This window comes from Zonotrichia leucophrys, chromosome 1A (assembly GCF_028769735.1).
Source record: "Zonotrichia leucophrys gambelii isolate GWCS_2022_RI chromosome 1A, RI_Zleu_2.0, whole genome shotgun sequence".
Taxonomy (NCBI): domain Eukaryota; kingdom Metazoa; phylum Chordata; class Aves; order Passeriformes; family Passerellidae; genus Zonotrichia; species Zonotrichia leucophrys.
The window spans coordinates 26,022,265-26,044,701 of NC_088170.1; the positions used below are offsets into that span (position 1 = coordinate 26,022,265).

At 41.0% G+C, this 22,437-nt stretch overlaps 2 protein-coding genes across 3 annotated transcripts in view; both read right to left on the minus strand.

The window, feature by feature from the left end:
- Positions 1 to 1,619: 1,619 nt before the first annotated feature.
- PHLDA1 (pleckstrin homology like domain family A member 1) lies at positions 1,620 to 7,844 on the minus strand. Its single transcript, XM_064701964.1, has 2 exons — positions 7,255 to 7,844; positions 1,620 to 7,157 (listed from the first exon to the last, which is right to left on the minus strand). The coding sequence occupies exon 1, from the start codon at positions 7,707 to 7,709 to the stop codon at positions 7,260 to 7,262; it is 450 nt and encodes a 149-aa protein (XP_064558034.1). The 5' UTR covers positions 7,710 to 7,844; the 3' UTR covers positions 1,620 to 7,157; positions 7,255 to 7,259.
- A 4,941-nt stretch (positions 7,845 to 12,785) lies between these two features.
- The window catches only part of NAP1L1 (nucleosome assembly protein 1 like 1), a 29,630-nt gene continuing 19,978 nt past the window's right edge, over positions 12,786 to 22,437 (minus strand). The window contains exons 9-15 of one of the 2 annotated variants that reach the window (XM_064701966.1): positions 22,201 to 22,340; positions 20,322 to 20,467; positions 20,194 to 20,213; positions 18,929 to 19,051; positions 17,775 to 17,807; positions 17,297 to 17,347; positions 12,786 to 15,546 (exon numbers count right to left, since the gene is read on the minus strand). In XM_064701966.1, the coding sequence (XP_064558036.1) occupies positions 15,511 to 15,546; positions 17,297 to 17,347; positions 17,775 to 17,807; positions 18,929 to 19,051; positions 20,194 to 20,213; positions 20,322 to 20,467; positions 22,201 to 22,340 (549 nt within the window). In that variant the 3' untranslated portion in view covers positions 12,786 to 15,510. The remainder of the gene's footprint in view (positions 15,547 to 17,296; positions 17,348 to 17,774; positions 17,808 to 18,928; positions 19,052 to 20,193; positions 20,214 to 20,321; positions 20,468 to 22,200; positions 22,341 to 22,437) is intronic. The other variant, XM_064701965.1, reaches the window with a different exon arrangement.

Consider the following 22,437-nt stretch of genomic DNA (forward strand, 5'->3'; position numbering starts at 1 on the left):
AAGATTCTGCTAAATCCCAAGTGAAGCCCAAGTGTTTCTGCCTTGCTCTTGTCTCCGAGGAGCAAGTAACTGCAATACAATGAATCTTTAAGGCTGGAACTTAGATGGCAAGGCAGTCACCCATTGAGGGCTCCATCCAAGGAGCCGTGGCACTGGCAGGGGGGTTGGACACTGGAAGGTCTCTACCAAGCCCAGGAAATGAAGCAGGCTGTGCGGTGAGAGGCAGCCCTTCTCACACAGGGACAGGGAGCCTGGTATGGATGGAACAATGGAACACTGCTCTCTGGCTCCCAAGGCATGACCTTGGGCAGGCAGCAGGGGCTCTCCGGTCCCGAGTTTCCTCTTCTCCAAAACAGAGATATGATATACAAGTGGGCTGAGGGCCTTGCAGAGAGGTGCTATTGCTGGCACAGAGAATTATCATCCCAGGCCCAGCTCCAAGGCACACAGCAACATGGAGAGCTATTCCCTCAAAGGACCCTGGCTCTGGCACCCAACCCAAGCACAGGGCGTATGTGCTCTCTGAGCTGCAGGTTCACTGCTATACTTTTACTTTTGTAGGCACAAAAGGCCCTAAAGGCTGAGCCTCAAAACCTGACAAAAATGAACAATAATTAAGTAATGTCCTCCTAGATGGTATGCAACCCAGCTCTTGAGCCTAAGTTAAAATTGAAGCCATATGTACAGTCATAAATATCAGAAATATTTACAAAACACAGACAAGATCTTAAAAACAAAAGCAGTGATTTCTTCATCTTGCTGGAAGCCTTACAAAACATGGGGTAAATTGTCTCAATTGAAATATTCTGCTGACCACAGAGGGCTGTATGCTTCATTGTAATGGTTAGTCATTCTATACATATTTTCTGGTTTAGTTAATCTACTATAGCTGCTCACAAACTATTGCAAGGCCAAGATTAGGAAGCAGGGTCATTAGAAATTTTGTTTATCAGAAACCCACTGTAGTCATAGCACAATACAACACAAAAGGCAAATCTAACCCCCATTCAAACAATCATTTCCCCTGCACTGGTGGCTGGCATAGCCAGAGTCATCTAAGAGAAGACCAGGGAAAGGCTGCAAGAGTGGCTAATTTAAATTTCCTGTGATGAGCCTCTACTGGGATACACATCTCTGCTTTGATGTTTTTCTAAAAGCCTAAACAAAACCAAAAAATCCCCAAGCACTTAAGCACAGAAACCTCACCCCTGGCTTTTTCTACAAGTCTCCTGAGGAAAACTTGTAGGTACTGCAATGAAACCAGGCTGTAGAGGCACAGCACAAGATCCATGCAGACGCCAGCCAGCAGTACAGCCTCACTTATTAGTGCTTTGTAGAGGAGCTGATGTCCCTTTCCTTGTAGATTCACCGTGCACCATTGGGCCAAGACTCTACAAGTAACTGAGCCTCATGCTGAGGTCCCAGGCAGCTCCCAGCTCCTTTGGGTGTCAGGACACCTTGAGGATGTTCAGCTCTTAGCAGGCCCAAAGGCGCCTCTGCTCATCTTCAGCACAGAAGGCACAAAGCAACACTGTGAGAAGCGTGTACCAGGGTCCTTACTTAACACATCAAAAATCCCACACTGGAAAGACAGAAAAAAACATTACAAACACCCATGGTACTGTTCATGACTTTTATTTTTTTAACACTTATTTCAAATTTATAAAAGACTTAGGCTGAAAATGTTTATGATGGTTAATTTTATTTTTTTTTTAAATGTGGATAAGTGTGGAAGTAATTTGGCACTTTCTAAAAAGGACTGAGTTGTTCCTGATAGAAACAAGCACTCAGAGGAGTAAAGGCTTTTACTGAATTATGGTTTGGGTTCAATTACAAAGAAAATAGTTCAGTTTGAGGTGTGCTGTGAATTCAGTGAAATTACATTCTGGTCTAGATTTCATCTGGGGGAAGGAGGACACACACACATTTAGATTGGCCTTCCTTTGTATTTTGTTTTGCTCAAAAAGCATAGGCACTATTTCAACTTCCTCTCCCCGTCATTTAATTGGGAAATATGAAAGGGCAGAATGTCAGTGTTACCCTAATCACACACCATCAATACTGACACAGATCATAGGCAAAGGTCTTGCTTCTGGGGTTTTAAAACAAAAGAGAAGCAGCCACCATTTGTGAAAAAGGCCAACATCTGTCCCAATCTGGAAAAATTCTAGTTGATTTCAATGAACTTTGAATCAGATCCAGATAATTTCTCTGTACCCCACATTGTACTTCAGATGAGAAAAAACTTAAGAGAAAATGCTAATAAGACAACATCCCCTGCTAGGAAAATAATGACCTATGTTCTAGGACCATTTCATATGGACCACAATTACATAAGCAGTCTTATTTCACATCCTCTTAATCAAAAGTTAAAGCAGAGAAGCATGTATTGATGTACCTTTGTGAAGATATCACCACTGATGCTGGAGCAGAAACAACCACCAATTATAAAACTCTTGTTCTATATTTATGTCCTTACAAAGACACTTACCACTGCTATTAAAAGCTTATAAGGGATACCTCCAACAGCTGTAAGGAACAGTGGGTCCTTGAATAGATAATAAATTTAGAGATGCTTAACTGACTTTTCAAAGCTGCTGAGCACCAGCACTTGTAAGAGGTCAGATCTTGAAGCTATAATTTGCATATCAATATTAAGTTCAAATGCCTATATTTTAGGGTGTTTGCTATTGAAAAGAGAACTTGTACTTTTTACAATAAAAGCCTTCTTATGGAAGAGGTTACTGACATCTCCCCAGTGAAGGCAAACAGCACCAACATGTCTAGGTCAATGCACCCTGTGTCCCTGAAAGTAATGCACCTTCAGCAGATGCTTGGAAATGAGGACCTGCTGCCATACAAATACATATCAGGGGAGTCCAAGACATCTGAGCAGCTGCAGCACTACAGAGAGCCCAGAGCAGCACATGTTTCTTGTTACACCTAATTTCTTTTCCCATGAAGCTAGAAAAGAACAGGTCAGAGTTTATGCCAGATGGTGGAAGTGTTTTTTTTCTGGATTAATTTCAGGTTACTTGCAATTCAATCATAGTGCTTAAGATCTGAGAAAAAGAGAAACAAGGCACATTTAAGGCCTCCTAATGTCACACAGAGCACGGCATTTTTACAGGTGACAGTGATGAGCCTGAATTCTGTGCCCCAAAGGCCTGCTGTACATGGACTGTGACACGGCGTGTTACAGAAATCAGCTACACTTGGTGTGGGCGTTCACACATCACACACTGCAAGAAGCAAAACTGAGGACTCAATCTCATCATGGTGCTATATATATAAAGATTAATTGGAGCATCTGAGTGGGTCTTCAGAGAGTACCTACCCAGGTTCAAAGTGTTCCTCTTAGGCTCTTAGACTGAGCTTAAGACATTGGAAAAGCTTATACCAGGCTTTAATCATCACAAATAGCCCACCAAACAACCATTCTTCCAACATATTGAGAGCTCTTTCAATAGATACCTCTTTATTTGAAATGGAATGTATCTTGAAAAATATGAAAAATAAATCACATCTCTCAGAAATCATTTATGAGTCATATTTACACACAAATTTTTTTTGACGACACTGGTATTTCTGCTCACAAGAGGATATGCTAGAAAACATTTTGTACATCACTGCAGCTATAATTCAGAAGTTGGCATCTGAATACCATGAACCTTAAAAAAGAGGAATTACTTCAGGATGTCACAGAAACAGCATCCACTTGATCTTCCTTTTCCCCCAGTACCTAAATTGTCTTGGTCACAGCTTGGATTTTCTTGCTAAATCCACCCCTTGATTACTTTTTTTCTTTTTTATTACAACAAGTAATTTTAACCTTTTTATGAATGCTGTTCCCACTTTTGCTATCTATATCAAGCATTTGCCTGTGTATGTTTTACCAGCATTTTTGTTTATTCTGTAATGAATTTACTTCAGCCATGTGCTGTCAGATTGCTTTCCGGGTTTTTTCTTTTTTTTGGAAGAGGAAGGACAACTTAATTTATTTATCTGTAAAGCTCCAATAAGATGGAGCATGCTGTGCTGAACCCATTTTCATAGCCATTGCTTACAATGCAGTAACAGTATTAAATCCAGATGTTCAAATGAAGACTATGTAGTAACAGAGGGGCAAGATGAAAAAATCCCCAGAAGTACCTTATAACATCAAACAATTTCTTGGTCTAAAATTACTATCAGTCAAGGGAAAAAAAAAAAAGTAAACCAAACCAAAACAAAACAACAAAACAAAACCCCAAAGCCCTAAAATCCCCACACGCCATGGAATTCAAAGCGTGAGAAAGCTGTCAGACTGTCCCCATCAGACAATTTAGCCTTATTTACACTGACAGGGCATGAGCCACATGGTCCATCTGTCCCCGGGGAACCCCAGCCAATTTGTTCCCATTCAGTTTCCAGGAGACAGTTCGGAGACACGAGGGAAAAGTCTGATCCTTACACCCATCCCACCCACTCAGGCTGGAGGTATCAAGGTAGATTTTGTGATGTGACCACCTCTCACACTAGGAGGCTGGCTGACACCAAAGTTTCCAAACAGGTAACACAGCAGGCAATGACAAAGAACAAAAGTTTGTTGAACTACATCAGTCCAAAAGGTTTTCAGATCCTCCTTTAGACCAACCTAAAACAAGAAACATGAAAGCGGGGTATTGACTTTAACCAGTGAAAAAGAATAGCAAATTTGAAATGAATGTAGTTTCCTCATACCTTAATGTTAATTTTCTCACTAAAATGATCATCTTTAGCTTTCAAAGTACAAGTACTTCCAGAAGAACAGTAAAATTTCAGCTTTAGACTACATCCACAGACTTTTGTGGCATATAGAGGCTTGCATCCACCGAGGACAAGAATAACTGCCTCTCTCAGAGAAATACATGTGTCTCTGATCAAATAGGAATTAATTCTCATCAGTTACATTTATCCTTCAGTAGGCTAAAATGTATTTTAGTAGGTGAGATCAGCAATACATCTGTATACCTGAAAAGGTGGATTAGTTTCTCAGTAAACTGTTGTTAATCACTGTAAAGAGAGGAGCCAAATTACAGTCTATTTTGTGAGTCTCTGACTAGCTCATTAGAGAATCCCCTTGCAGCTCTAACATCCAAGCGTTAGCAGAATGATAATGGCAGATGTACAGAGAAGTGGAAATTCAGTGTTATGATTGCCAAGCCAGCGAACCTAATCCTAGAAGATGAGGGGCACCTTCGATTTCAATTAATGGCCGAATAGTGATTTAGTTAGTTAGGACAGCTGTAATCCACCACCCCAAGTTCACCAGGCAGCCCTGGCCAGAGCCAGGTTGAAAATAAGCGCTCAGGAGTAACTACAGAGCATTGTCGGGGCTTTGATCTGCACCACAGCATGCTTTACTTGTCCAGATCTCTGACCCTGACACCTGGAGGAGGGAACAAAAGACAAGGGCTAGCACAGACCTCAACTTACTCCCTTCCAGGACTGACTTAATCTTAGAGTGCAGAGGAAGGGACCGATGGACACCATAGTGAATTCTAACATCTCCCTTTGAGTATCACATCAGCTTTTTGCTTTAAACACTGACAGAAACAAGCTTGCACCAAGAATCTGAGGCTCTTGCTCATTTACACAAAAGCGTTGGATGTGTAGCTTTAAAAGATTTTGTTTATATTAATGTAAATTGTAAAGGGGCCAAAAGCCATTTTCCTCACCACACTAGCTAAAATAAATATCTCCATGGCTTTGACATTTTACTTTGGACCAGAGATAATGGGCCACATGGCTCTGTCCCATTGCAGCCTCCCCCTTTCATTTAAACCCGAGAACCTGGGCGGCGGCAGCACCCGAGGTGAGGCAGCCACCGTCAGAAGGGCCCTGTCCTGGAGATGTCACTGCCCGTGCCCGACGGCCTCCTCTGCACCGGGCAAGGAGCTCCGGCCGGCATCGGCAGCCCAACCCCACTGACTTCTACGAGGCAGAGAAACACACACCAGCTGTGCAATTAGCCCTTTGTTTTCCAACTTCATGGCTTCGTCAACGTTTTTAGAGGCAAGATGGCACGCCTCTCTCAACATCTGACAGTGCTAAACACCAAAATTAATCTAGTTCATCTCAGCTAGAGAGCAACTTTCAGCTTATAAAAACTGTGACCAAAATAATCCATTTGCACGCTAAAACATACATAAAATTTTAAACTACAGACTGCTTTAATGCAAGACATTAAAAAACCGCCATGAAAATGCAACACAGGTTGAGAGTCCAGATCACTCTGAAAACTGAGCGTGCAGAGGGAGCCCTGGACTTGGAAGCTAAGAAACATTCATGAACACTTCCCAGGCCTGGCCCACCAGCCTAGGAGCAAGCACACCACACAGATTGCTGGAGTCCAACTCAGATTCCTGTATCACAAAAGAAGTTGGTCAGATTCCTTCCACTCATACACTAAACAGGTTGGTTTCAATCCCAGAATGACAAGCAACATTGCTTTTTTGAATAGCCAAGCATGAATAACGTTTTATCATCTTCCACTACGTTTAATATTAAAAAAAAAATCAATTAAGCCCCAGTCTATAATTTTTGTTCTCATTAGAGAAAATATGTTTCATATGCAGTACAGGTTTCAGCCAAATTTTGAAACACGCATCACATTTTCCATGCTGGTGGAATATAGTGTATTTTGGGTAAAAGATTAATAACTTTTTGTCAAATTGCACACAGTCAAAGTACCCAGAACTTCTCCATTCTTTTAGGGAGCTTACATGCATATTGGTTTTTTCCTTTACTTTCTTGATATGGCCTACATTCAGAAATGTCTTGCAAATAAGCCTTAAACAAAACAAAAAAAAAAAAAAAGGAAAACAAAACCAAAAGAAAACAACCCTAATAAATAAGATAAAATACATTAAAATAAAGTTACAGTACATCATGTCTCCTAGAAGTCCCATCACACCAAAGGATCCTTTCCAAGGTTCATAAATAATGGATTTGAAATGCTTCTCGGCACCGAGGGCGGCAAAGCAGCAGCAGCAGCTGGCTGAGGTTCGGGCTCTTGAGCCGCTTCTCTCCGCTCTACCCGCACCTCCGGCGTCCGCCCAGTTTCTGAGCCCCTGGGGCAGGTCCGCCACGAACGCGCTCTGTCCCTCTCCTCGGCAGCGCTCCGTGACCGTGACCTGCAGCGAGAAGAGAGCACACAGGGCACCCGTCAGGCGAAGAGGCGGCCGGGGCGGGCAGCCCCGCGGAGCCGGAGCGGCGGAGCCGGGTCCGTACCTGCGCTAGGCGGAGTTGGAGGCGCCGCGGAGCCGCGACCCGTGGGGCGCCGCCAGGTGCTGCTGCTTCTGCCGGGTGGAGCGCACGGCCAGGATGGCCTGGCGGTTCTTGTACTGCACCATCTGCAGCGTGATCGCCGCGTTCCAGCCCTGCTCCTGGGCGCACCGAAAGTCGATCTCCTTCCCCTCGGCCATCACCACCGTGAAGTACACGTACTTGCCCTTCCGCTCCACGCAGTCCACCGTCTTCATGTTGGAGAAGTGAAGCTCCTTGATCTTGGCCGCCGGCTCGGCCGGCTGCTGCTGCTGCTGCGGCGGCGGGGGGTGCTTGGGGGGGATGAGGAGCAGCCCCTCCTCGGTGAGGATACAGCGCTTCTTCTTCCAGAGCTGCAGCAGCCCGTCGCTCCTCTTCTCCAGCATGCCCTCCTTCACCGCCTTACAGCCGCTCTCCAGCATCCTTCTGGAAGGGTTCGACGGCCTCCGCCCGCAGGGGCTGGGCTCGGGGTGCAGGCGGCACCAGCCGAGCACTCTCCGCCGGGCGCCGGCTCCGAGGCGGAGGGCCGGGAGCGCCCCGGCCCGCAGGAAGCGGAGCGGCTGCCGCCCGTGCCGCGGCGTGGCGAGCGGCGGGCGCTGCCGGTGCGGGCGGCCGGGGTTGTCGGCGGGCTTTTCCCTCCCCTCCCGCTTTTGAATGCGCCTCTCCCACCCCAGAGTGACACCCAGCGGAAAGAGCGGCTCCTCCCGCCCGCCGGCCGCGGGGAAGCCCAGCGCGGTGCGAGCAGCGGGGCCGGAGGCGCGGCGGGGCCGCCCGCCGGGCGGGGCGGGGCGGGGGCTGCGCTCCCCGGCAGCGAGCCCGGCCCGGCGCCCCGCCCGGGGCTACGGCACCGCACGGCTGCGGAGGGAAGGGGATCCCCGCCGTATCAACCAGCGCTAGAATGATACACGGAGATTACCAGGACACGGCAAATGCCCCAAAGTGCTCCTTTGCCTTCCTCGGGGTGTTCCCGCACTATTTAGTTGAAATGTAGTTCCTCATCCTGCCTTCTTGGGCAGGAGCAGTAAAGGGCCCTCTTCTGCATGTTTTCGATTCAAGCCCAGTAAAAGACTGCCAGTTTCCAGCGGAACCCTGATATTTAAGCGATCATCGCCCCATTAAACAAAAGAAAGCCTGAAAGAACCGGTACAAGAGCTTGATTCCTACCCTGGCCTGGGGAGAAGCAGCTTCAACGGTACATATAAAATAAATCTTTACCTTCTGCAGCAGTTTGAATAATGTCTAAAAAAAGACATCTGTACCACTGCCCTAAGGAAACAGCAGGACCTCAATGCATGGAAATTGCAAAAACAGACTTGGGGAAAAAATAAACCAACCAAACAAAATCAAACTGGCAAGGAGCTAAGAGCATTTTTATCACTCTGCTTTTTTGCCACACATTTGCTTATTGTTTGGATTATCCCCCGAGGTTAGCTTTTGAATAAATGAGTAGAAAAGTAAAGTGTCCTAAGGTTAATATGAAACTGTTTCATTCTTAATCCTCTGATGTATTAGATGTAAATCAAAATCCCACATAGCTGAATTTGGCTGACAAAGCCAATGTAAACTGAATGCTAGAAGTTTCATACTATGTCTGAGAGCACTGTTTTTAAACATACATTTATCATGGCCATAAAAAAACTCTTCTCACACTAATCTTGGCAGCTAGGAGGCAGATCATGCTGCAGCATGTGCTGTGTTCTAACAGATTAGAGAAAAAAATCAAGAATGATGATAGCGTCAATGGAGTTTATTTCTGATAACATTTTAAAAAGGATTTCCTCTTATAATCTTTTCCTCTTGAAGTTCAAAGGTAATTTTGATAAACTGCTGAGGGGTAAACAATTTAAGGCAATAAAAGCAATTAAAATTTATCTGGTTTACCCTTTTCGAGGTAACTGGAAAACACTCAGGAACAAAGGCAACTTGACTAGCCATAAATTAGGCAGAAAAGGAAATCAATATCCTAAACCATCCATTTATATAAAGAATAGTCCCTTCTCCTTAGAGCTGAATGGATAGACTGTAAGATACAGTTCATTCTCATATCCATTTTATGCCTATTTTAACAGAGGCACATGCTGATTTTCAGAGGATCTGAATACCATTCACCAATTGCCTCCACCAGCAGTTCACAGCCATTTGAACCTAAATTCCTTGCACAAATATCTGTGTCTCCAGCTCACTGTGCAAATACAAGGTACCTCAAAAACAGTTTGAGCAATGTAAGAGAACTCCTGCCTTTTCACCTGTGTTTTGCACCGATTTTTTTGCTCCTGATGAGGTCTCTGCTCATGTGACACACTATCTTGAAACTCTCCTACTAAAGCAAACAGATTAAAATGCATTCACCTATACAGATAGAGCAGCTTAATAAAATACTGAGTTTATGTAAGGCATAGGACACTAGGCTAAACCAACAGAAGACCAATTTCTAACAATTCACCTGTTCAGTTTTGGTTGCTGCTCCACTGCTGTAAGCAAATAGCCATTTAATTCCAGGTAAATGCACTAACCAGTAGTGAGGAAAATCACATTTGATTTGAGAGTGCCATGTTACACTGTAACAGCACTCAAAAAACTCTGCCCCCACCCCACAACACTGCACTGTAACACTTAAGGACATTAACACACAACCTGTATCTGTATAATTTAAGGTGAGCTTTTTCTCGTTCTCAGTACTGACAGTAAACTGCAATTAATCATATGAAAAAATGGGGAGACTAGTGTGGAAGGCCAATATTTTCATCAAACATACAGGAGAAAGAGGCTAAATTCATTCTACTTCACCTTTCCATGACAAAGCACTGAATGTCAGATTTTGAACCCAACTCCAAACACTGATGGACATACTCTAATATACAGACTCACAGCACTCTTTATTCCCGGTGAAATTCACCTAAGCATGTGGTCAGAAGCAAACACGCAAAACATTCATTTAAATTTGTACTCTGTAAGCCAGCAAGTATTAACAGCCACTTAAAACACTATGTTTGACCAAAAAATCCAGATCAGTCAAAAGCTACAAGACTAGTGCAGATGAAATACTGACAGTTCCACGATAAAATTAAATATTGTGCAGAATTTGCCAGTAAAGAATAACAAACTTTGTTTTCCTAGATGCAAGTCATAACTGAACTTATGCAAATGTTTCTTGCATTACTATTTTGAGAAACCACATTCAACAGCTAGGCACACTACAATACCACACTCAGATTTTACATTACTTTTCTTGAAATACATATTTAAACCATTGCATTTATATAAAATGCTTCACATCTGCTACCATTACTGAGGTTTCAGTAAATACCAGGCAGGTTCTGCAGCCATTCCAGAAATAGCTGATGTGAAGATGCCTCCTACTGTCAAACCTAAAACACTACAGTCTGAAAAAGTGACCTTGGGTGTAGACCTTTCCTGTCAGCAACTCCATCTCACAGATACCTGTATATACCCCTCAGTAAATGAAGCATAAATGAAACATTTACCATAACTAACAACCACACTGTGCCAGGCCTTAGCATTCCCTAAAACCCCTGGAAGTACCAAATAAATAAACTGCAGGCAATTCACCAGCTATTGGCATAGCAGCTTCTCCAGCCTGGCTTTTTCAAAGTCCTTTGCAGCACTTCCAAGGCAGTGGTTTTCCAAAAATATTCCAACTTAAGCTCACACATTGTAGAGACAAACTAGGCTGTAAAGGAGCTTTTAAGGTTCTCAAATTTGACCACTGCAGTAAAACATGCTATGAGTTCAGAACAGTTTCTCCACTACAGGGCAAATGTAAATTTGAGCAATTACTTGCCAACACTTGAGCACACAGAAGCAACGCTCATAAGAGAAAGTTCAGGACTCAGCCCCTCCTGCAGCTGCAGAGCCAACTTGTGTTGACAATTCACAGGCTTTAGTCAGACACCTGCGAACACAAGAGCCCTTCTGCCACAGCCTCTCAAACCTTGTCTGCCTGTCCCTGGTGTACACAGGCACAGAAAAATATGGAATAAACAGCTTGTCTGTGCCTGGTGTACCCTATCTTGTCTGCTTTACTCACTCTGATCTCCCTACAAAAGCTGAGATGCGGAGCACATGTGAAACACTACCAGGCCTGAGCAAAGGTCTGACAAGGGGATTTTTAAGAGCAATGAGACAAATGTCACATGGACAAATTTCTACCTCTTCTTGTTAGTGTATAGAAGACTGTATTATTTTCAGTAGATAATTTATGCTCAATTTAGGCAAGCATTACCAATTAAAAGTCAATTCTTTCAACATCCTCTTGATGTTGTGGGGAACCTCAAACAGGTTACGGAGCAACTATTAAGAAATGAAAATGGACATGTGGTTGCAACTTCTCTGAACTGTAAAAATCTTGGATTAGACAAGACCAAATCTGTACAGAAAAAAAGAGAAAGTGCTGTAAAGCTGAGTCTACCTACTCCAACATCCATGTGGCTCTGGACCCAACCCAGCAGACCATCAAGGCTATTCATGTTTTCATTATCAGGCTGTCCCTTTTGTACTGAAGGGTGTCGTATTTTGCTTCCTTAAGCTGCTGAGAGCGTCACAGCACAATCCTCTGCCCAAAAGAAGGCATTTGGTAAACAGCTGCTGCATAGACACCTTTGGAAATAAGAAACCTTTAGCAGAAGGGTTAATCATTCATCTGCATATACGTTTCCTATCAATTTCCACATCAGGCTAACAATGGGCCCTGAAACACAGGGAAAGTTATGAGTATCAGCTTGAAGGTGAACACATTAATTCTCTCCAGTTTTCTACATTCTCTTGGCTTTTTCCACTTAAAAAGCAAAACCTTGCAGAATTACAGTATCAGCTATTAGTTTCAGGAACATCAATTTCAATAACCCAGAAAAGCATCCAAGCTTATGAAGCTAGGAGACACTAGTAAGCAGTGTTGCTATGCCCAGTGTTCAAATAATCCAAGGTAACACTTCTAACTGCACCAAAAAGTAAACTACCACTTCTAACTCCAAAAATTAAAACTTTGGAATGCTAAGCTTAAATCTGGGCTCCTTTATTTCAAGATGCTGTATTTTTTTACTTTTTTTAACATGAACAAAGTTGTTTCAGACAGGCAAACTCCTCAGTTCTAATCTAATCTAGATTGCTAAAAGCAATTATGAAAGAATTGCAAAGAAGCCTCCGACTCCACCAAGCATAAGCCCCAAAAACCCCTTCCCTGTCATCCAAAGTCTCACTTAATTCTCTCCTCTTTCCTCACCCACCTCCCACTTTCCCACCCCTCCAATAATTCTCCCTTCAATACAGCAAACAAAACTGGACAGAAGACACTATTTACACAGCTGTTAAATTATGGTGCATTTCTGCAACTGCTGCCAAAGACAGCAGTTCCTATTTCAGTGACACATTTTCCCAGCCAGAGCCTGTTAACAAGGTAAATTACCCTCCTCAAATATTAGAGGAGATTCTCTACACCTGGTATAAATAAAAAGTGAAAAGAATGAGTCACGACACTCCAATCAATGTTGAAAGTTTAATGTTCCTGCTACATACTGCCTTTCAGAACTGCTAAACAAGAGTGTCATTAATAACAAAACTACAGTAAGCACCAGAACAGTTTTAATTTAACCAATGCCATAAGAACTGGCACCTCATTTATATTCTTCTTTTTGCTGCAGTCTGGAGAGCACAAGAACTGCTGATTTAGAACTAGCATGTCATTCTGGAGAGAAGCTTACCAAAATCTGTCAATAGGATGCATTCATGACCCTGGATCTTGCAGGCTGCAGGTGTGCATCTAACAACTCCCCTTTTCAAATATTGTATCCCATTGTATGTTATGAAGGTGTTACATGAGAAAGTAATCAAAAAGCAAGCCAAATTTGTTAAGTAGTGAATTTTGAAACTTACAACTTTTAAGAGTTAATTTTCTTTTAAAAATACAATTACCAGATGCTGTTAGCAAAAATGGGCTAGATCTAAGTAAGGACTTCAGAGACTTCCCATATCCAGATGTATGAACTCCAAAGCCCCATCCTAATGACTTTTCAAGCTCAGAACATACCATCACAGTTTGGTCTCTACATGTCCTCAAGCTGAAACCTAATCTTGGGAGATGTTTAGAGAAGAGATCATGTGAAACCCAAACACCTGGCAGGGTCAGGGATAAAGGATAAGCATAAGCATATTCTGATAGCACAAAAAACACAACCATATCTACTTTAACACATAGCTACTGAGAGTATTTGTTAACCTTTCATAACTGCTTTTTCTATGCTATGATCTGTGTTACCTAAAAACCACCTCCTAACACCACAGCTTCAATGGTCCTGCTTTACATACAGCTATAGATAATGAGCTCCTTCTCCCAAATCCACAGATACCTGGAGAGGAGAAGACTGACAGGGATTCTGAAATGAAGCAGTGTGGTATTTAGGCCTTCAAGGAATTAAAAAGAAAAATCAATAACAAAACAAAAACATTTTAGTGAGAGGACACTAGATCCACATCTTCTTGAGGGGGGCTGAGGATTTAGAAGGGCACTTGGGATAAGCTTCATTCCGTATTACTTACCCTCCAGGGAAGAGACATGCTACAGAAACTCTTCCATCAGCCCTATCCTCACGTGGTCATTGCCTCCTCCTTGCCCTGCTCTGTTAAAACCTTTATGGCTAGGTGTGTAAGTGGCACAAGTAGCTACTGCAGAAATAGATCAATTTCCAACACTACAAGGACTATTCCATCCCCAAAAAAGCTATCTACTTGTTTAGAAGATTAGAATATATATTTAGTTGTGTGAAGGACAAGACAGCATGGACTATACTAGCATGCTACTGACCAGCAAAACTCAGAATACATCAGTTCACAGCCTCTTTCAGCTCAGTATGTTTAAATACACATCTCACCAAGCACCTCCACTGCTAGGCTACAGGCAAGGTAAGAATGAGACGAGAAAGATCTTCTAGCCCATGTGTTTCAACTGACAAAAATATCCAATATGGACAAAGTATGAACCAGAATGTGCAAACACAAGCACAGTGAACAGAACATTAGGTGAAGAAAGCAGAATTTCTTTGGGTTGGTTTCCTCATAGATGTTTGACACAGTGAGGACAAACTAGAATACAGCCATGTGTTGCCAGCACTCCCTTTGACTGCAGGGCATGCTTTGCACAGGACCACCTAGCTCCATCTACACAGACTGAAAATCCAAGGCACTTCGCTCCAGATTTCATACTAATAGGCAATGCCTTAGGGTCAGGCACAGCAGCACCGAAGTCCTTTATCAGATCTAGCCCCACTTCTAAGAACTTGTCTTCTCTAAAATGGCAGTGTGGACCAATCACTGAAACATTGAGCTCAGATTCACAAGTATCACACTGCAAGTGCAAAGTATAGATCAAACTTTCCAAACTATTGTGTTTGTTTTTCAAATGCTATATAATGTACTTTTCAGTAATTATCAGCTTTTTTTTCTAGTAAAACATGAACTGCAGCATGTAAGATATGCATTACCAGTTTACACATGCAGATACACAAGTAATAAAACAAGACTGGCTTCTTAAAATACAAGGTTTTATTCACACCCCTGTGGTAAACAATAACCCTAATATGACTAGGTTTCTTTTGTAGATCACTATGTCACATAAAATACAAAACCCATAGCATAAACAAGCTGACAGTTATGAATGTTTAAATGTGATCTCGTCAGGAAATTGAAACAAGTTATACTAGTCTTCTCAAGTAGTCAAATTCAAAATGCATCATCATCTCTGTTAGTACAAGTCACTGCCATTTCTATAACAAAGTAATGAAGGCACAGCTAGTGCAAGCAGACTTAAACCCGTTCAGACTACTGGGCTGAAAAAATACTTTGGTTGGTTCTTCAGGAGAGAGTTTTCTCTAAACAAATATTGGTCTCAGTTAACAGTTCTGATCATCTTCACAGCTGCAGTCTAATAGCTACATGACAAAGACTTCACAAGAACCAAACTATGTAGCAATGAATTAACATTCATGCTTTAGGGCATTTACTGCATTCTACATATTGGCAGAAAATTATACTGTTAAAATGCTAGGTAGATTGAACCTACATTTTAAACTGGTTCTTAAGTGTTCGATTTCTTTTTTTAACAAATTGGTTACTTAATTCTACCAAGATACAAAACATAAGGCTGTAAGTAACTAATAGTTGTGTTTAGGCTATTACAGTGCAGGTAATCCTCAAGGCCACAGACACACTGCTTCACTGCTGCTTGCATTCTGCTGGGTTTTGATCCTTCTGTTGAAAAAAAAAAGGAAATACAGTTTAGAGAAACAGTATTTAAGAAGAACTATCAATATTGCTAAGCATGCTTTCTCAAGCTGCAATATTCTTCTAAAGTTCTTCCATCTTATCCCTTGCACTAATTGTCTAGCATTTGCAACACTACTGTCATTGGATGCAGCAATATCCACACTGCATTTATTCTGGCTTTGTTGGCACATCAGGATACAATCCAGAATAAAAACCTGTTCAGAACTAAGTGTGGTGAAGTACTCTAAAAGACACTGTAACTGGAAAAAGGAGAAGAGTGAGGTGCAGCAACAAACAATCAAGCTCAGAAGAAGCATGCAGACCCTCTTCACAGTTTGAGACAAAAGAAACTTCCTATGGGTGGTAACAAGAGCATGGCCTTATGCCAGAAAACACTGTACAGCAATGCAATGAAATGCCAAATCACAGTTCCTAATGCCCTGGAAGCATCTTTTGCAATAAATTCCAGTTTAAAAATTCTAACATGGAAAACTTCTGTTTGTGAAACAGGCAGCCATTACTATGTCACAGTAATATGGGAATTCAAGAAAGTTTTTGGGAGGGGCAGAGTTCAGTTGCAGATTTTACTCCATCACCTTCCCTGGTCTGGATAGCTATTCTAGGAGCACAGTGCTTCAATAAATTCAGCTGGCTTACAGCCTGAGATCAGCTGGTACACCACTATAGCACTACTACTACCTCCAGCCTTTGAGCAGCACTCTGAGCCTAGTCTTGCCCTTTCTCAGTTTTGTTTCACGGAGAAAAGCAATCTGAAATGGTGGAAATAAGTCCAACTTGCAGCTGTTTCATTTGGATTTCAAAACTTTCTTGACTAGGAACCAATCTGAATACACTACAGCAGATCAAACATCACCAAGATGGCTGCACATTTTGATCACAAGTTTGTACCCTGCCTTTCTATGTACAAAGCTAAGATTAATGTAATTTTCTCAACAGTACTTTGATAGCAGCTCAAGCCATTCCTACTGAAAAACACTAATTTGAAATGACAAGCCCTTTTAACAACAGGCATTTTGGAGCACTTCAGACTTCATGACTGCAACTTTCACCTGCCACATCAGATGTTTTCATGTGGCCAGAGGCTCCTTTATCTCAGCTATCAAAAAGCTATGAATTGAGTGGCTCACAATTGTTTTTCCAGCCTGATTAATGATTTTTCCCTTCTCATGGAATAAGAAAGCTTCCAGTTGCTCTTGGGGCTGTTCACATTTTAGGACTTGGCTGTAGATGCATTGCTGAACCTTGACTTCTGCTATCTCAAACAATGAAAGATTTGCCATTGACCTAACATGAAAGAGTGTATTTTGTATTCTGCTGGGAAAACCTTGCTACAAGCAGAGCCAGCTTGTAGCAAGCCCCCAAAAACTGAAGCTGGATGACACAATTCTCTCCATGTCCTTACAACCATTTTGCAATGTTCATTAGGCAGCAAATTGGTGCAAGACAAGTTTATAGAAAACCAAGCCTGACTAACCTCAATGCTCAAAGCCAAAAGTTACTTTTACAAAATGACTCCTGGAGAAAGAACTTTTACAAAGTTTCTCTACCAATTCTACTCTGTCAGAATTAGGCCCGAAACAGTCTCAAAACAAAACATGCTCACCCATAGGAACTATTGGTTAAATACTTAATCTAAAATCAAGATTCAACATACATAAAATTTTAAATGTCTCTACGCATACACAAACTTTAAACATTCATTTTAATTTCTTACTTTTGGTTCATAATCAGGATCATTTTCTTCATCTGCTTCTTCTTCTCCCTCCTGAAAAAAAACACTTAATATTTCTCTAGCTTAACCACATTCAGCTTCCGGAGCCATTTTCATGAAAATTAAGATTAAACTGTACTCAGAAATACATCCATTACCACTTTATGTTATACATATTGTATTAGTTTATCCTCCAATAATGTGTATCTTTTGAAATCAGCGGCAGCTTAATTTTTAAGATACCTTGAAGGCTGTCTTAGCTTGGTTTGGGTTTTTTTTTGTTGCTGTTGTCTTGCTGGTTGTTTGTTTTGTTTTTTGGGTTTTTTAAATTATTCATCTGAGATCCACCAAACAGTATGTTTTATCTTATTTCAGAAGTAATTCTTAGTGTCCACAGCACTCAAAAACTAAAGGAACTCTTATTCTAGATAACAAACTACAACACGTAAACTATTTTAATCAGGGGCATCTGTCATCTTACCTCATCATCTGCCTCTTCACCTTCTTCATCATACTAGAAAAGAAAATAAATAGTTTTGGTAATTTCATAAATGCAGCTATCTATCGCTCAAGTAGATGCCAGAGACCACTCCATATGGTGATCTTAAGAGAATCATACAATGGTTTGGGGTGGACGGGGCCTTGAGGGTCATCAGCTCTAACCACCCTGCCATGGGCAGGGAAACCTTCCACTAGACCAGGTTGCTCAGAGTCTCATCCAACCTAATCTAAATCTAGTCTCTTTTAATTTGAACCAAGAAGCTCCTGTGTCTGTCAGATTTAAAAACACTTTGTGCATTAGCATGAGCAATGTTCCACTTCCCCCGGTGAGCTTCGTCAGAGCAGACTGTCCCCGTTCCGTGCAGCCCGGGAGGAGCTGACTGCCCTGCGGTACCACTGGGGGACAGCAGGGGACAGCGGAGCCCAAAGCAGCCCGTCCTGTCAGTACCTCCCTCCTCCGCAGCCCCAGCCAAGCCTTTGCAACGAGGGACAACAGTTTAGATTCTAAACATTTCTTTTTAAGATGGCATATATCTAAGCCATCTTAACAGTCAAACTGTCCTTGTTTAGCCGAGGCAGCGACAGAAAAAATCTTTTATACCTGTATAAAATTCTGAGGTCTCACGTTTTGACAATTTCAAGCTTAGCTCTTTTAAAACACTTAAGCTTTTGCAGAACTTGCTTTGATTATTTTGGCATGCTTTGAATGTGCTTATCTAGCTTTTTTTTTTAAAGTAAGAGAGTACTTTTGAAAGGACGAGACTTGAAAACTTTATAGCCCAATGTCACTGTAAGCACAAAGAACAGGCTTAGCAGCTAGAAAGTGTCTCATTTGTTCTCTGGCAGTTCATTACAGTTCCACAAAGCATTGGGTACACTTCTCTAGGAATGCCTTAAATACAAAATGCTACTATGGCATCCTCTAGATGATCAGCTTCTACCACTGCTTTTGCCAAAAAACTCTGAAGTCACTACTTGAAAGAAGAATTATTTTTATACTGCTCTTCCTGAACAATCTAGGAAGGTCTGCTGCAACTAACATCCCATTCTAAAGATACCAATGTAAGAAATTACCCAAGCATGAAACAGCATTATTTGAAGGTTTTTAGTGCTCTGAATGAATATTATACTTACGTCATCATCATCATCTTCAATAGCTTCTCCAGTGAAGTACAGTACTGACCGGGGCACTATACGTTCACGCAAGAAGTGACCTATTTCAAAGTCTGCAGCAAGGATTGCCTCGGAATCATCATCCTGCAGAAAACAGTATTATTTCCTAAACTATAAGATGGTAGCTACTTTTGATATATACACACAAGTTACATGGTTTTAATGTGGGTCAGATTTATACAGATCCCATTACTGATTTTTTTGTTCCAGGAGCTGCTTTAGAGAACTAAACCTGAGGAGCCAAGCTCGACACTCTGAACAGCCCACCTACATTATACAGGGAGGAGCTGCTGCTTCAGAAAGCCTAATTATATACCATTCTGGAGTTTCTTTTATTCCAAGTATAAGGATTATTTAATATCTCCCAGAGACTTTCAGTTCATATGCACAATACTCTTAAATAAGTGAACAATAGCCAGGTAAGCCTATCACAATAAAGATTTCACAACCTACTTCTGATTCCTACAGTGCATCCCCTTGATTCCCATAAGACAAAGCCACTACTGAAGCACTTGAACACTTCAAAACGCTCTCTGATCCAATCTGAGACTTGCACTCTTCTTGTTTTCATACCAAGTGTTCTGCTGCCTCCCATCTGAGCAATTACTTTCTGTTTTTCTAAATGTTATGAACATACAGTTTTTGGTCTTCATGCCAACTAGAGTTCTTACAGCATGCCTCTGGAAGCTTTAATTTCATATTTCTTACTCAAACTGCATAATATATTCCCTACTGTTAAGTATTTTTGGTAGTTTTTCTCGTTACAAAAACGATGGGTTATTACCATAGTGAGCACACAGAAAAGCAGGCTCTTGCAGTTTTCTGTTCCTGTTTTATTACTTTCAAGAGTTAACAGCTTGAGAAAATTTAACAGAATAAAACACAAACTGGATACATTCAGCCATTAGATAAAATCATCCAAAGAACACCTGAAGAGAGAGACTTACACCACCCATTAGATCAAAGACTAATAACGTAGATCACTACATTTCTACAACTGTTAACAATCCACAAGGTAGCTTTCAGGAAGCATAAGCTATTAAAGTTGACTAAACTAAACTCTACCATCCAACTCAAATATTCCTCCTGAAAAAGAAAACTCAAATACATACTAGTCTTCATAAGTAGTCTCAGTTAAAGACAGAAGCAGTTAAAGCTGAGGCTGTTTAACAAATTTTAAAATTCCATAAACACGCCATCATTATTTTTTAAATAAGCCAACTTACCAGATCTCCACTTTCAGGAACTGTAGGAAAAAAAAAAAGCAGAAGAAACAAGTGAGTGAGATACATTCTACATCTAAAGTTAATACATGTAGCATTAACTAGTGTTATATTACTAGCGTTTAGTTTACCTTCAGGAGGACTGAAGAAGTTGAAGAAAGAGTCATTGGAAACAGTTTTTGTAACTGTCCTGACTGTTCCACGGCCCTTATGTTTTTGCTTCTTCTTAATGGTTTTCAAAGTAACATTCTTTCCTTTTTTCCAGTCTATTTGGCAACTAAAGAGTAAAAACAAAAAACCAAATTACAGCGAAAAAAACCCACAACCACCTGCAGCTTAATACCATTCCCCTTGTTACGAGTATCTACTGAGACTATCACAACTGCAAGAGATACAGGGAAGAAAGGACTAAATAAATACTAACTTAATATTCTATCTTTTCATTAGTTTATCAGTTGAGAACAAGAGTAACAGGTTAATTTTAGGATTATTTCCATCCCGAATTTTTTCCTTCTCCACTCAATCTCTGAAATGCTAATTTTCATTAGCTACCAAATAGTGCCTAGTTTTCTATCAACAGCTAGTACTGCACTAATTTTAGAGCCTCCCATCCATTGTAAAGCAATGTCATATTTGGGCATATTAGTAATATGCCAAAGTTCACCACACCTATCATTATAACCAGTAAGTCCCTAAAACAATGCATCAAACAAGCATGTAGGTTTTGGCTGATTTTGAGTTGTTTGTGGGGATTTTGTAGTGTTGTGTTATATTCATTTGTTTGGGTTTTGGTTTTTTTTGGGTTAACTCTATTCTGCTTACAGAGCAAAATCATGCCTACAGGCTTCCCTAACAGTCAAAGCATTCAGGTGACAAGTAAATGAAAAGTCACATCAGTGAAAGTAACTGCATTTGCAGAAGTTTCTGGTTTAGATTCTTTTACAGACTCAAAGGAATTCAGTGAGTTGCTTTGGGACAAGAAGGGGCCATCCTAGCTACAAGAGAAAACAAGGACTAGGAGTTAATAATTTTTATAGAAGCAGTGGCAACTCACACCAAACCCTGTCAAGATTCATGATTTGCCAATCAGTCCAAACCGGGGAAAACAAAGCAGTTTAATCAAAGCTACCCAATCATTTAAAATTAAATCTTACAGGACTTTGGAAAATATGTTAAGTGACTGGAAAATAAAGAGGCAAAAAGTCAGTATGAGCAACTGGAGATTAATTTAAAGAGTAAAACCAACACATACAGACTATGCAGTGAAAGTCTGTAACTTAGTTGTTATCACTCAGAAGAGCAGTCAGAACACTAGAGACTTGAACACAAAAGCTACTGAACAGGCCCAAGTGTACTCGTAAGAATAATTATATACAACATAGTTTTCTCTCATCCCTCTGTTCACAAAAAAGGGAAACGTAGCAGAAAAAATAACTAATTTAAAACAGAAGATTTCACTAAGAAAGCAGTGTGACAGCTTTTTAAAAAGAGTAACCTGGAATTATGAGGACTATTCTCCATTTCTCAAATAGACAGAAATTCAAAGGCAAACATTCAACGCTTATAAAACAAAATGGACAACTGCAATATAAAAAATAAATCTGATATAAATTCCCCAAAATGCAGCATGTCAGAAATACAAAAATATTAATAAAAGCAACCAAACAAATTCTAGCAAAAGCTATACAGGCCTACTAGAAGATACTAAAAGATTTCCATTCCTCTTTAGTGACTGCAGAACAGTAGTTCTAAACAAATACTGACTATATTTTTATTTATATGCTTATATAATATATATGCTTATAAATGACTCAATACAAATAATGTTTTTCTATATTGTATTGAAGTTATTGGTAACTACACAAAACCTCATATCAAACCTAGCTGTTCCCAAGTTACTAGGGGAAGTATCTTTTCCAGCACCTCCCCAAGATGCTGTAAAACTCTACAGCTGGATAATGCTAAGGGCAAAGCTGCTATATTGCCTTAATGGTATCTATTAGCACTTACCCTGTACAACCCATGATTTCTGGTCCGTCAAAGGAAAAGGGATCAGAATCATCTGGCTCTGACCTCATTCTATACGTCTTTGTCAACACTTCATTTGTGAAGTAGTCGTTTGGTTCAAAATGAAATTCTAATGTGAAACTCTTAAAAAGAATTGCAGAACAGTAACTTTAATTATTTACAAACAACTTTAAATTCTTAACACCTAAATCCAAGCAGTACACATGCAACAGAATACAC

Excerpts from the sequence above, each read along its gene's own strand:
- PHLDA1 (XM_064701964.1), bottom strand. The coding sequence starts at position 7,709 with ATGCTGGAGAGCGGCTGTAAGGCGGTGAAGGAGGGCATGCTGGAGAAG.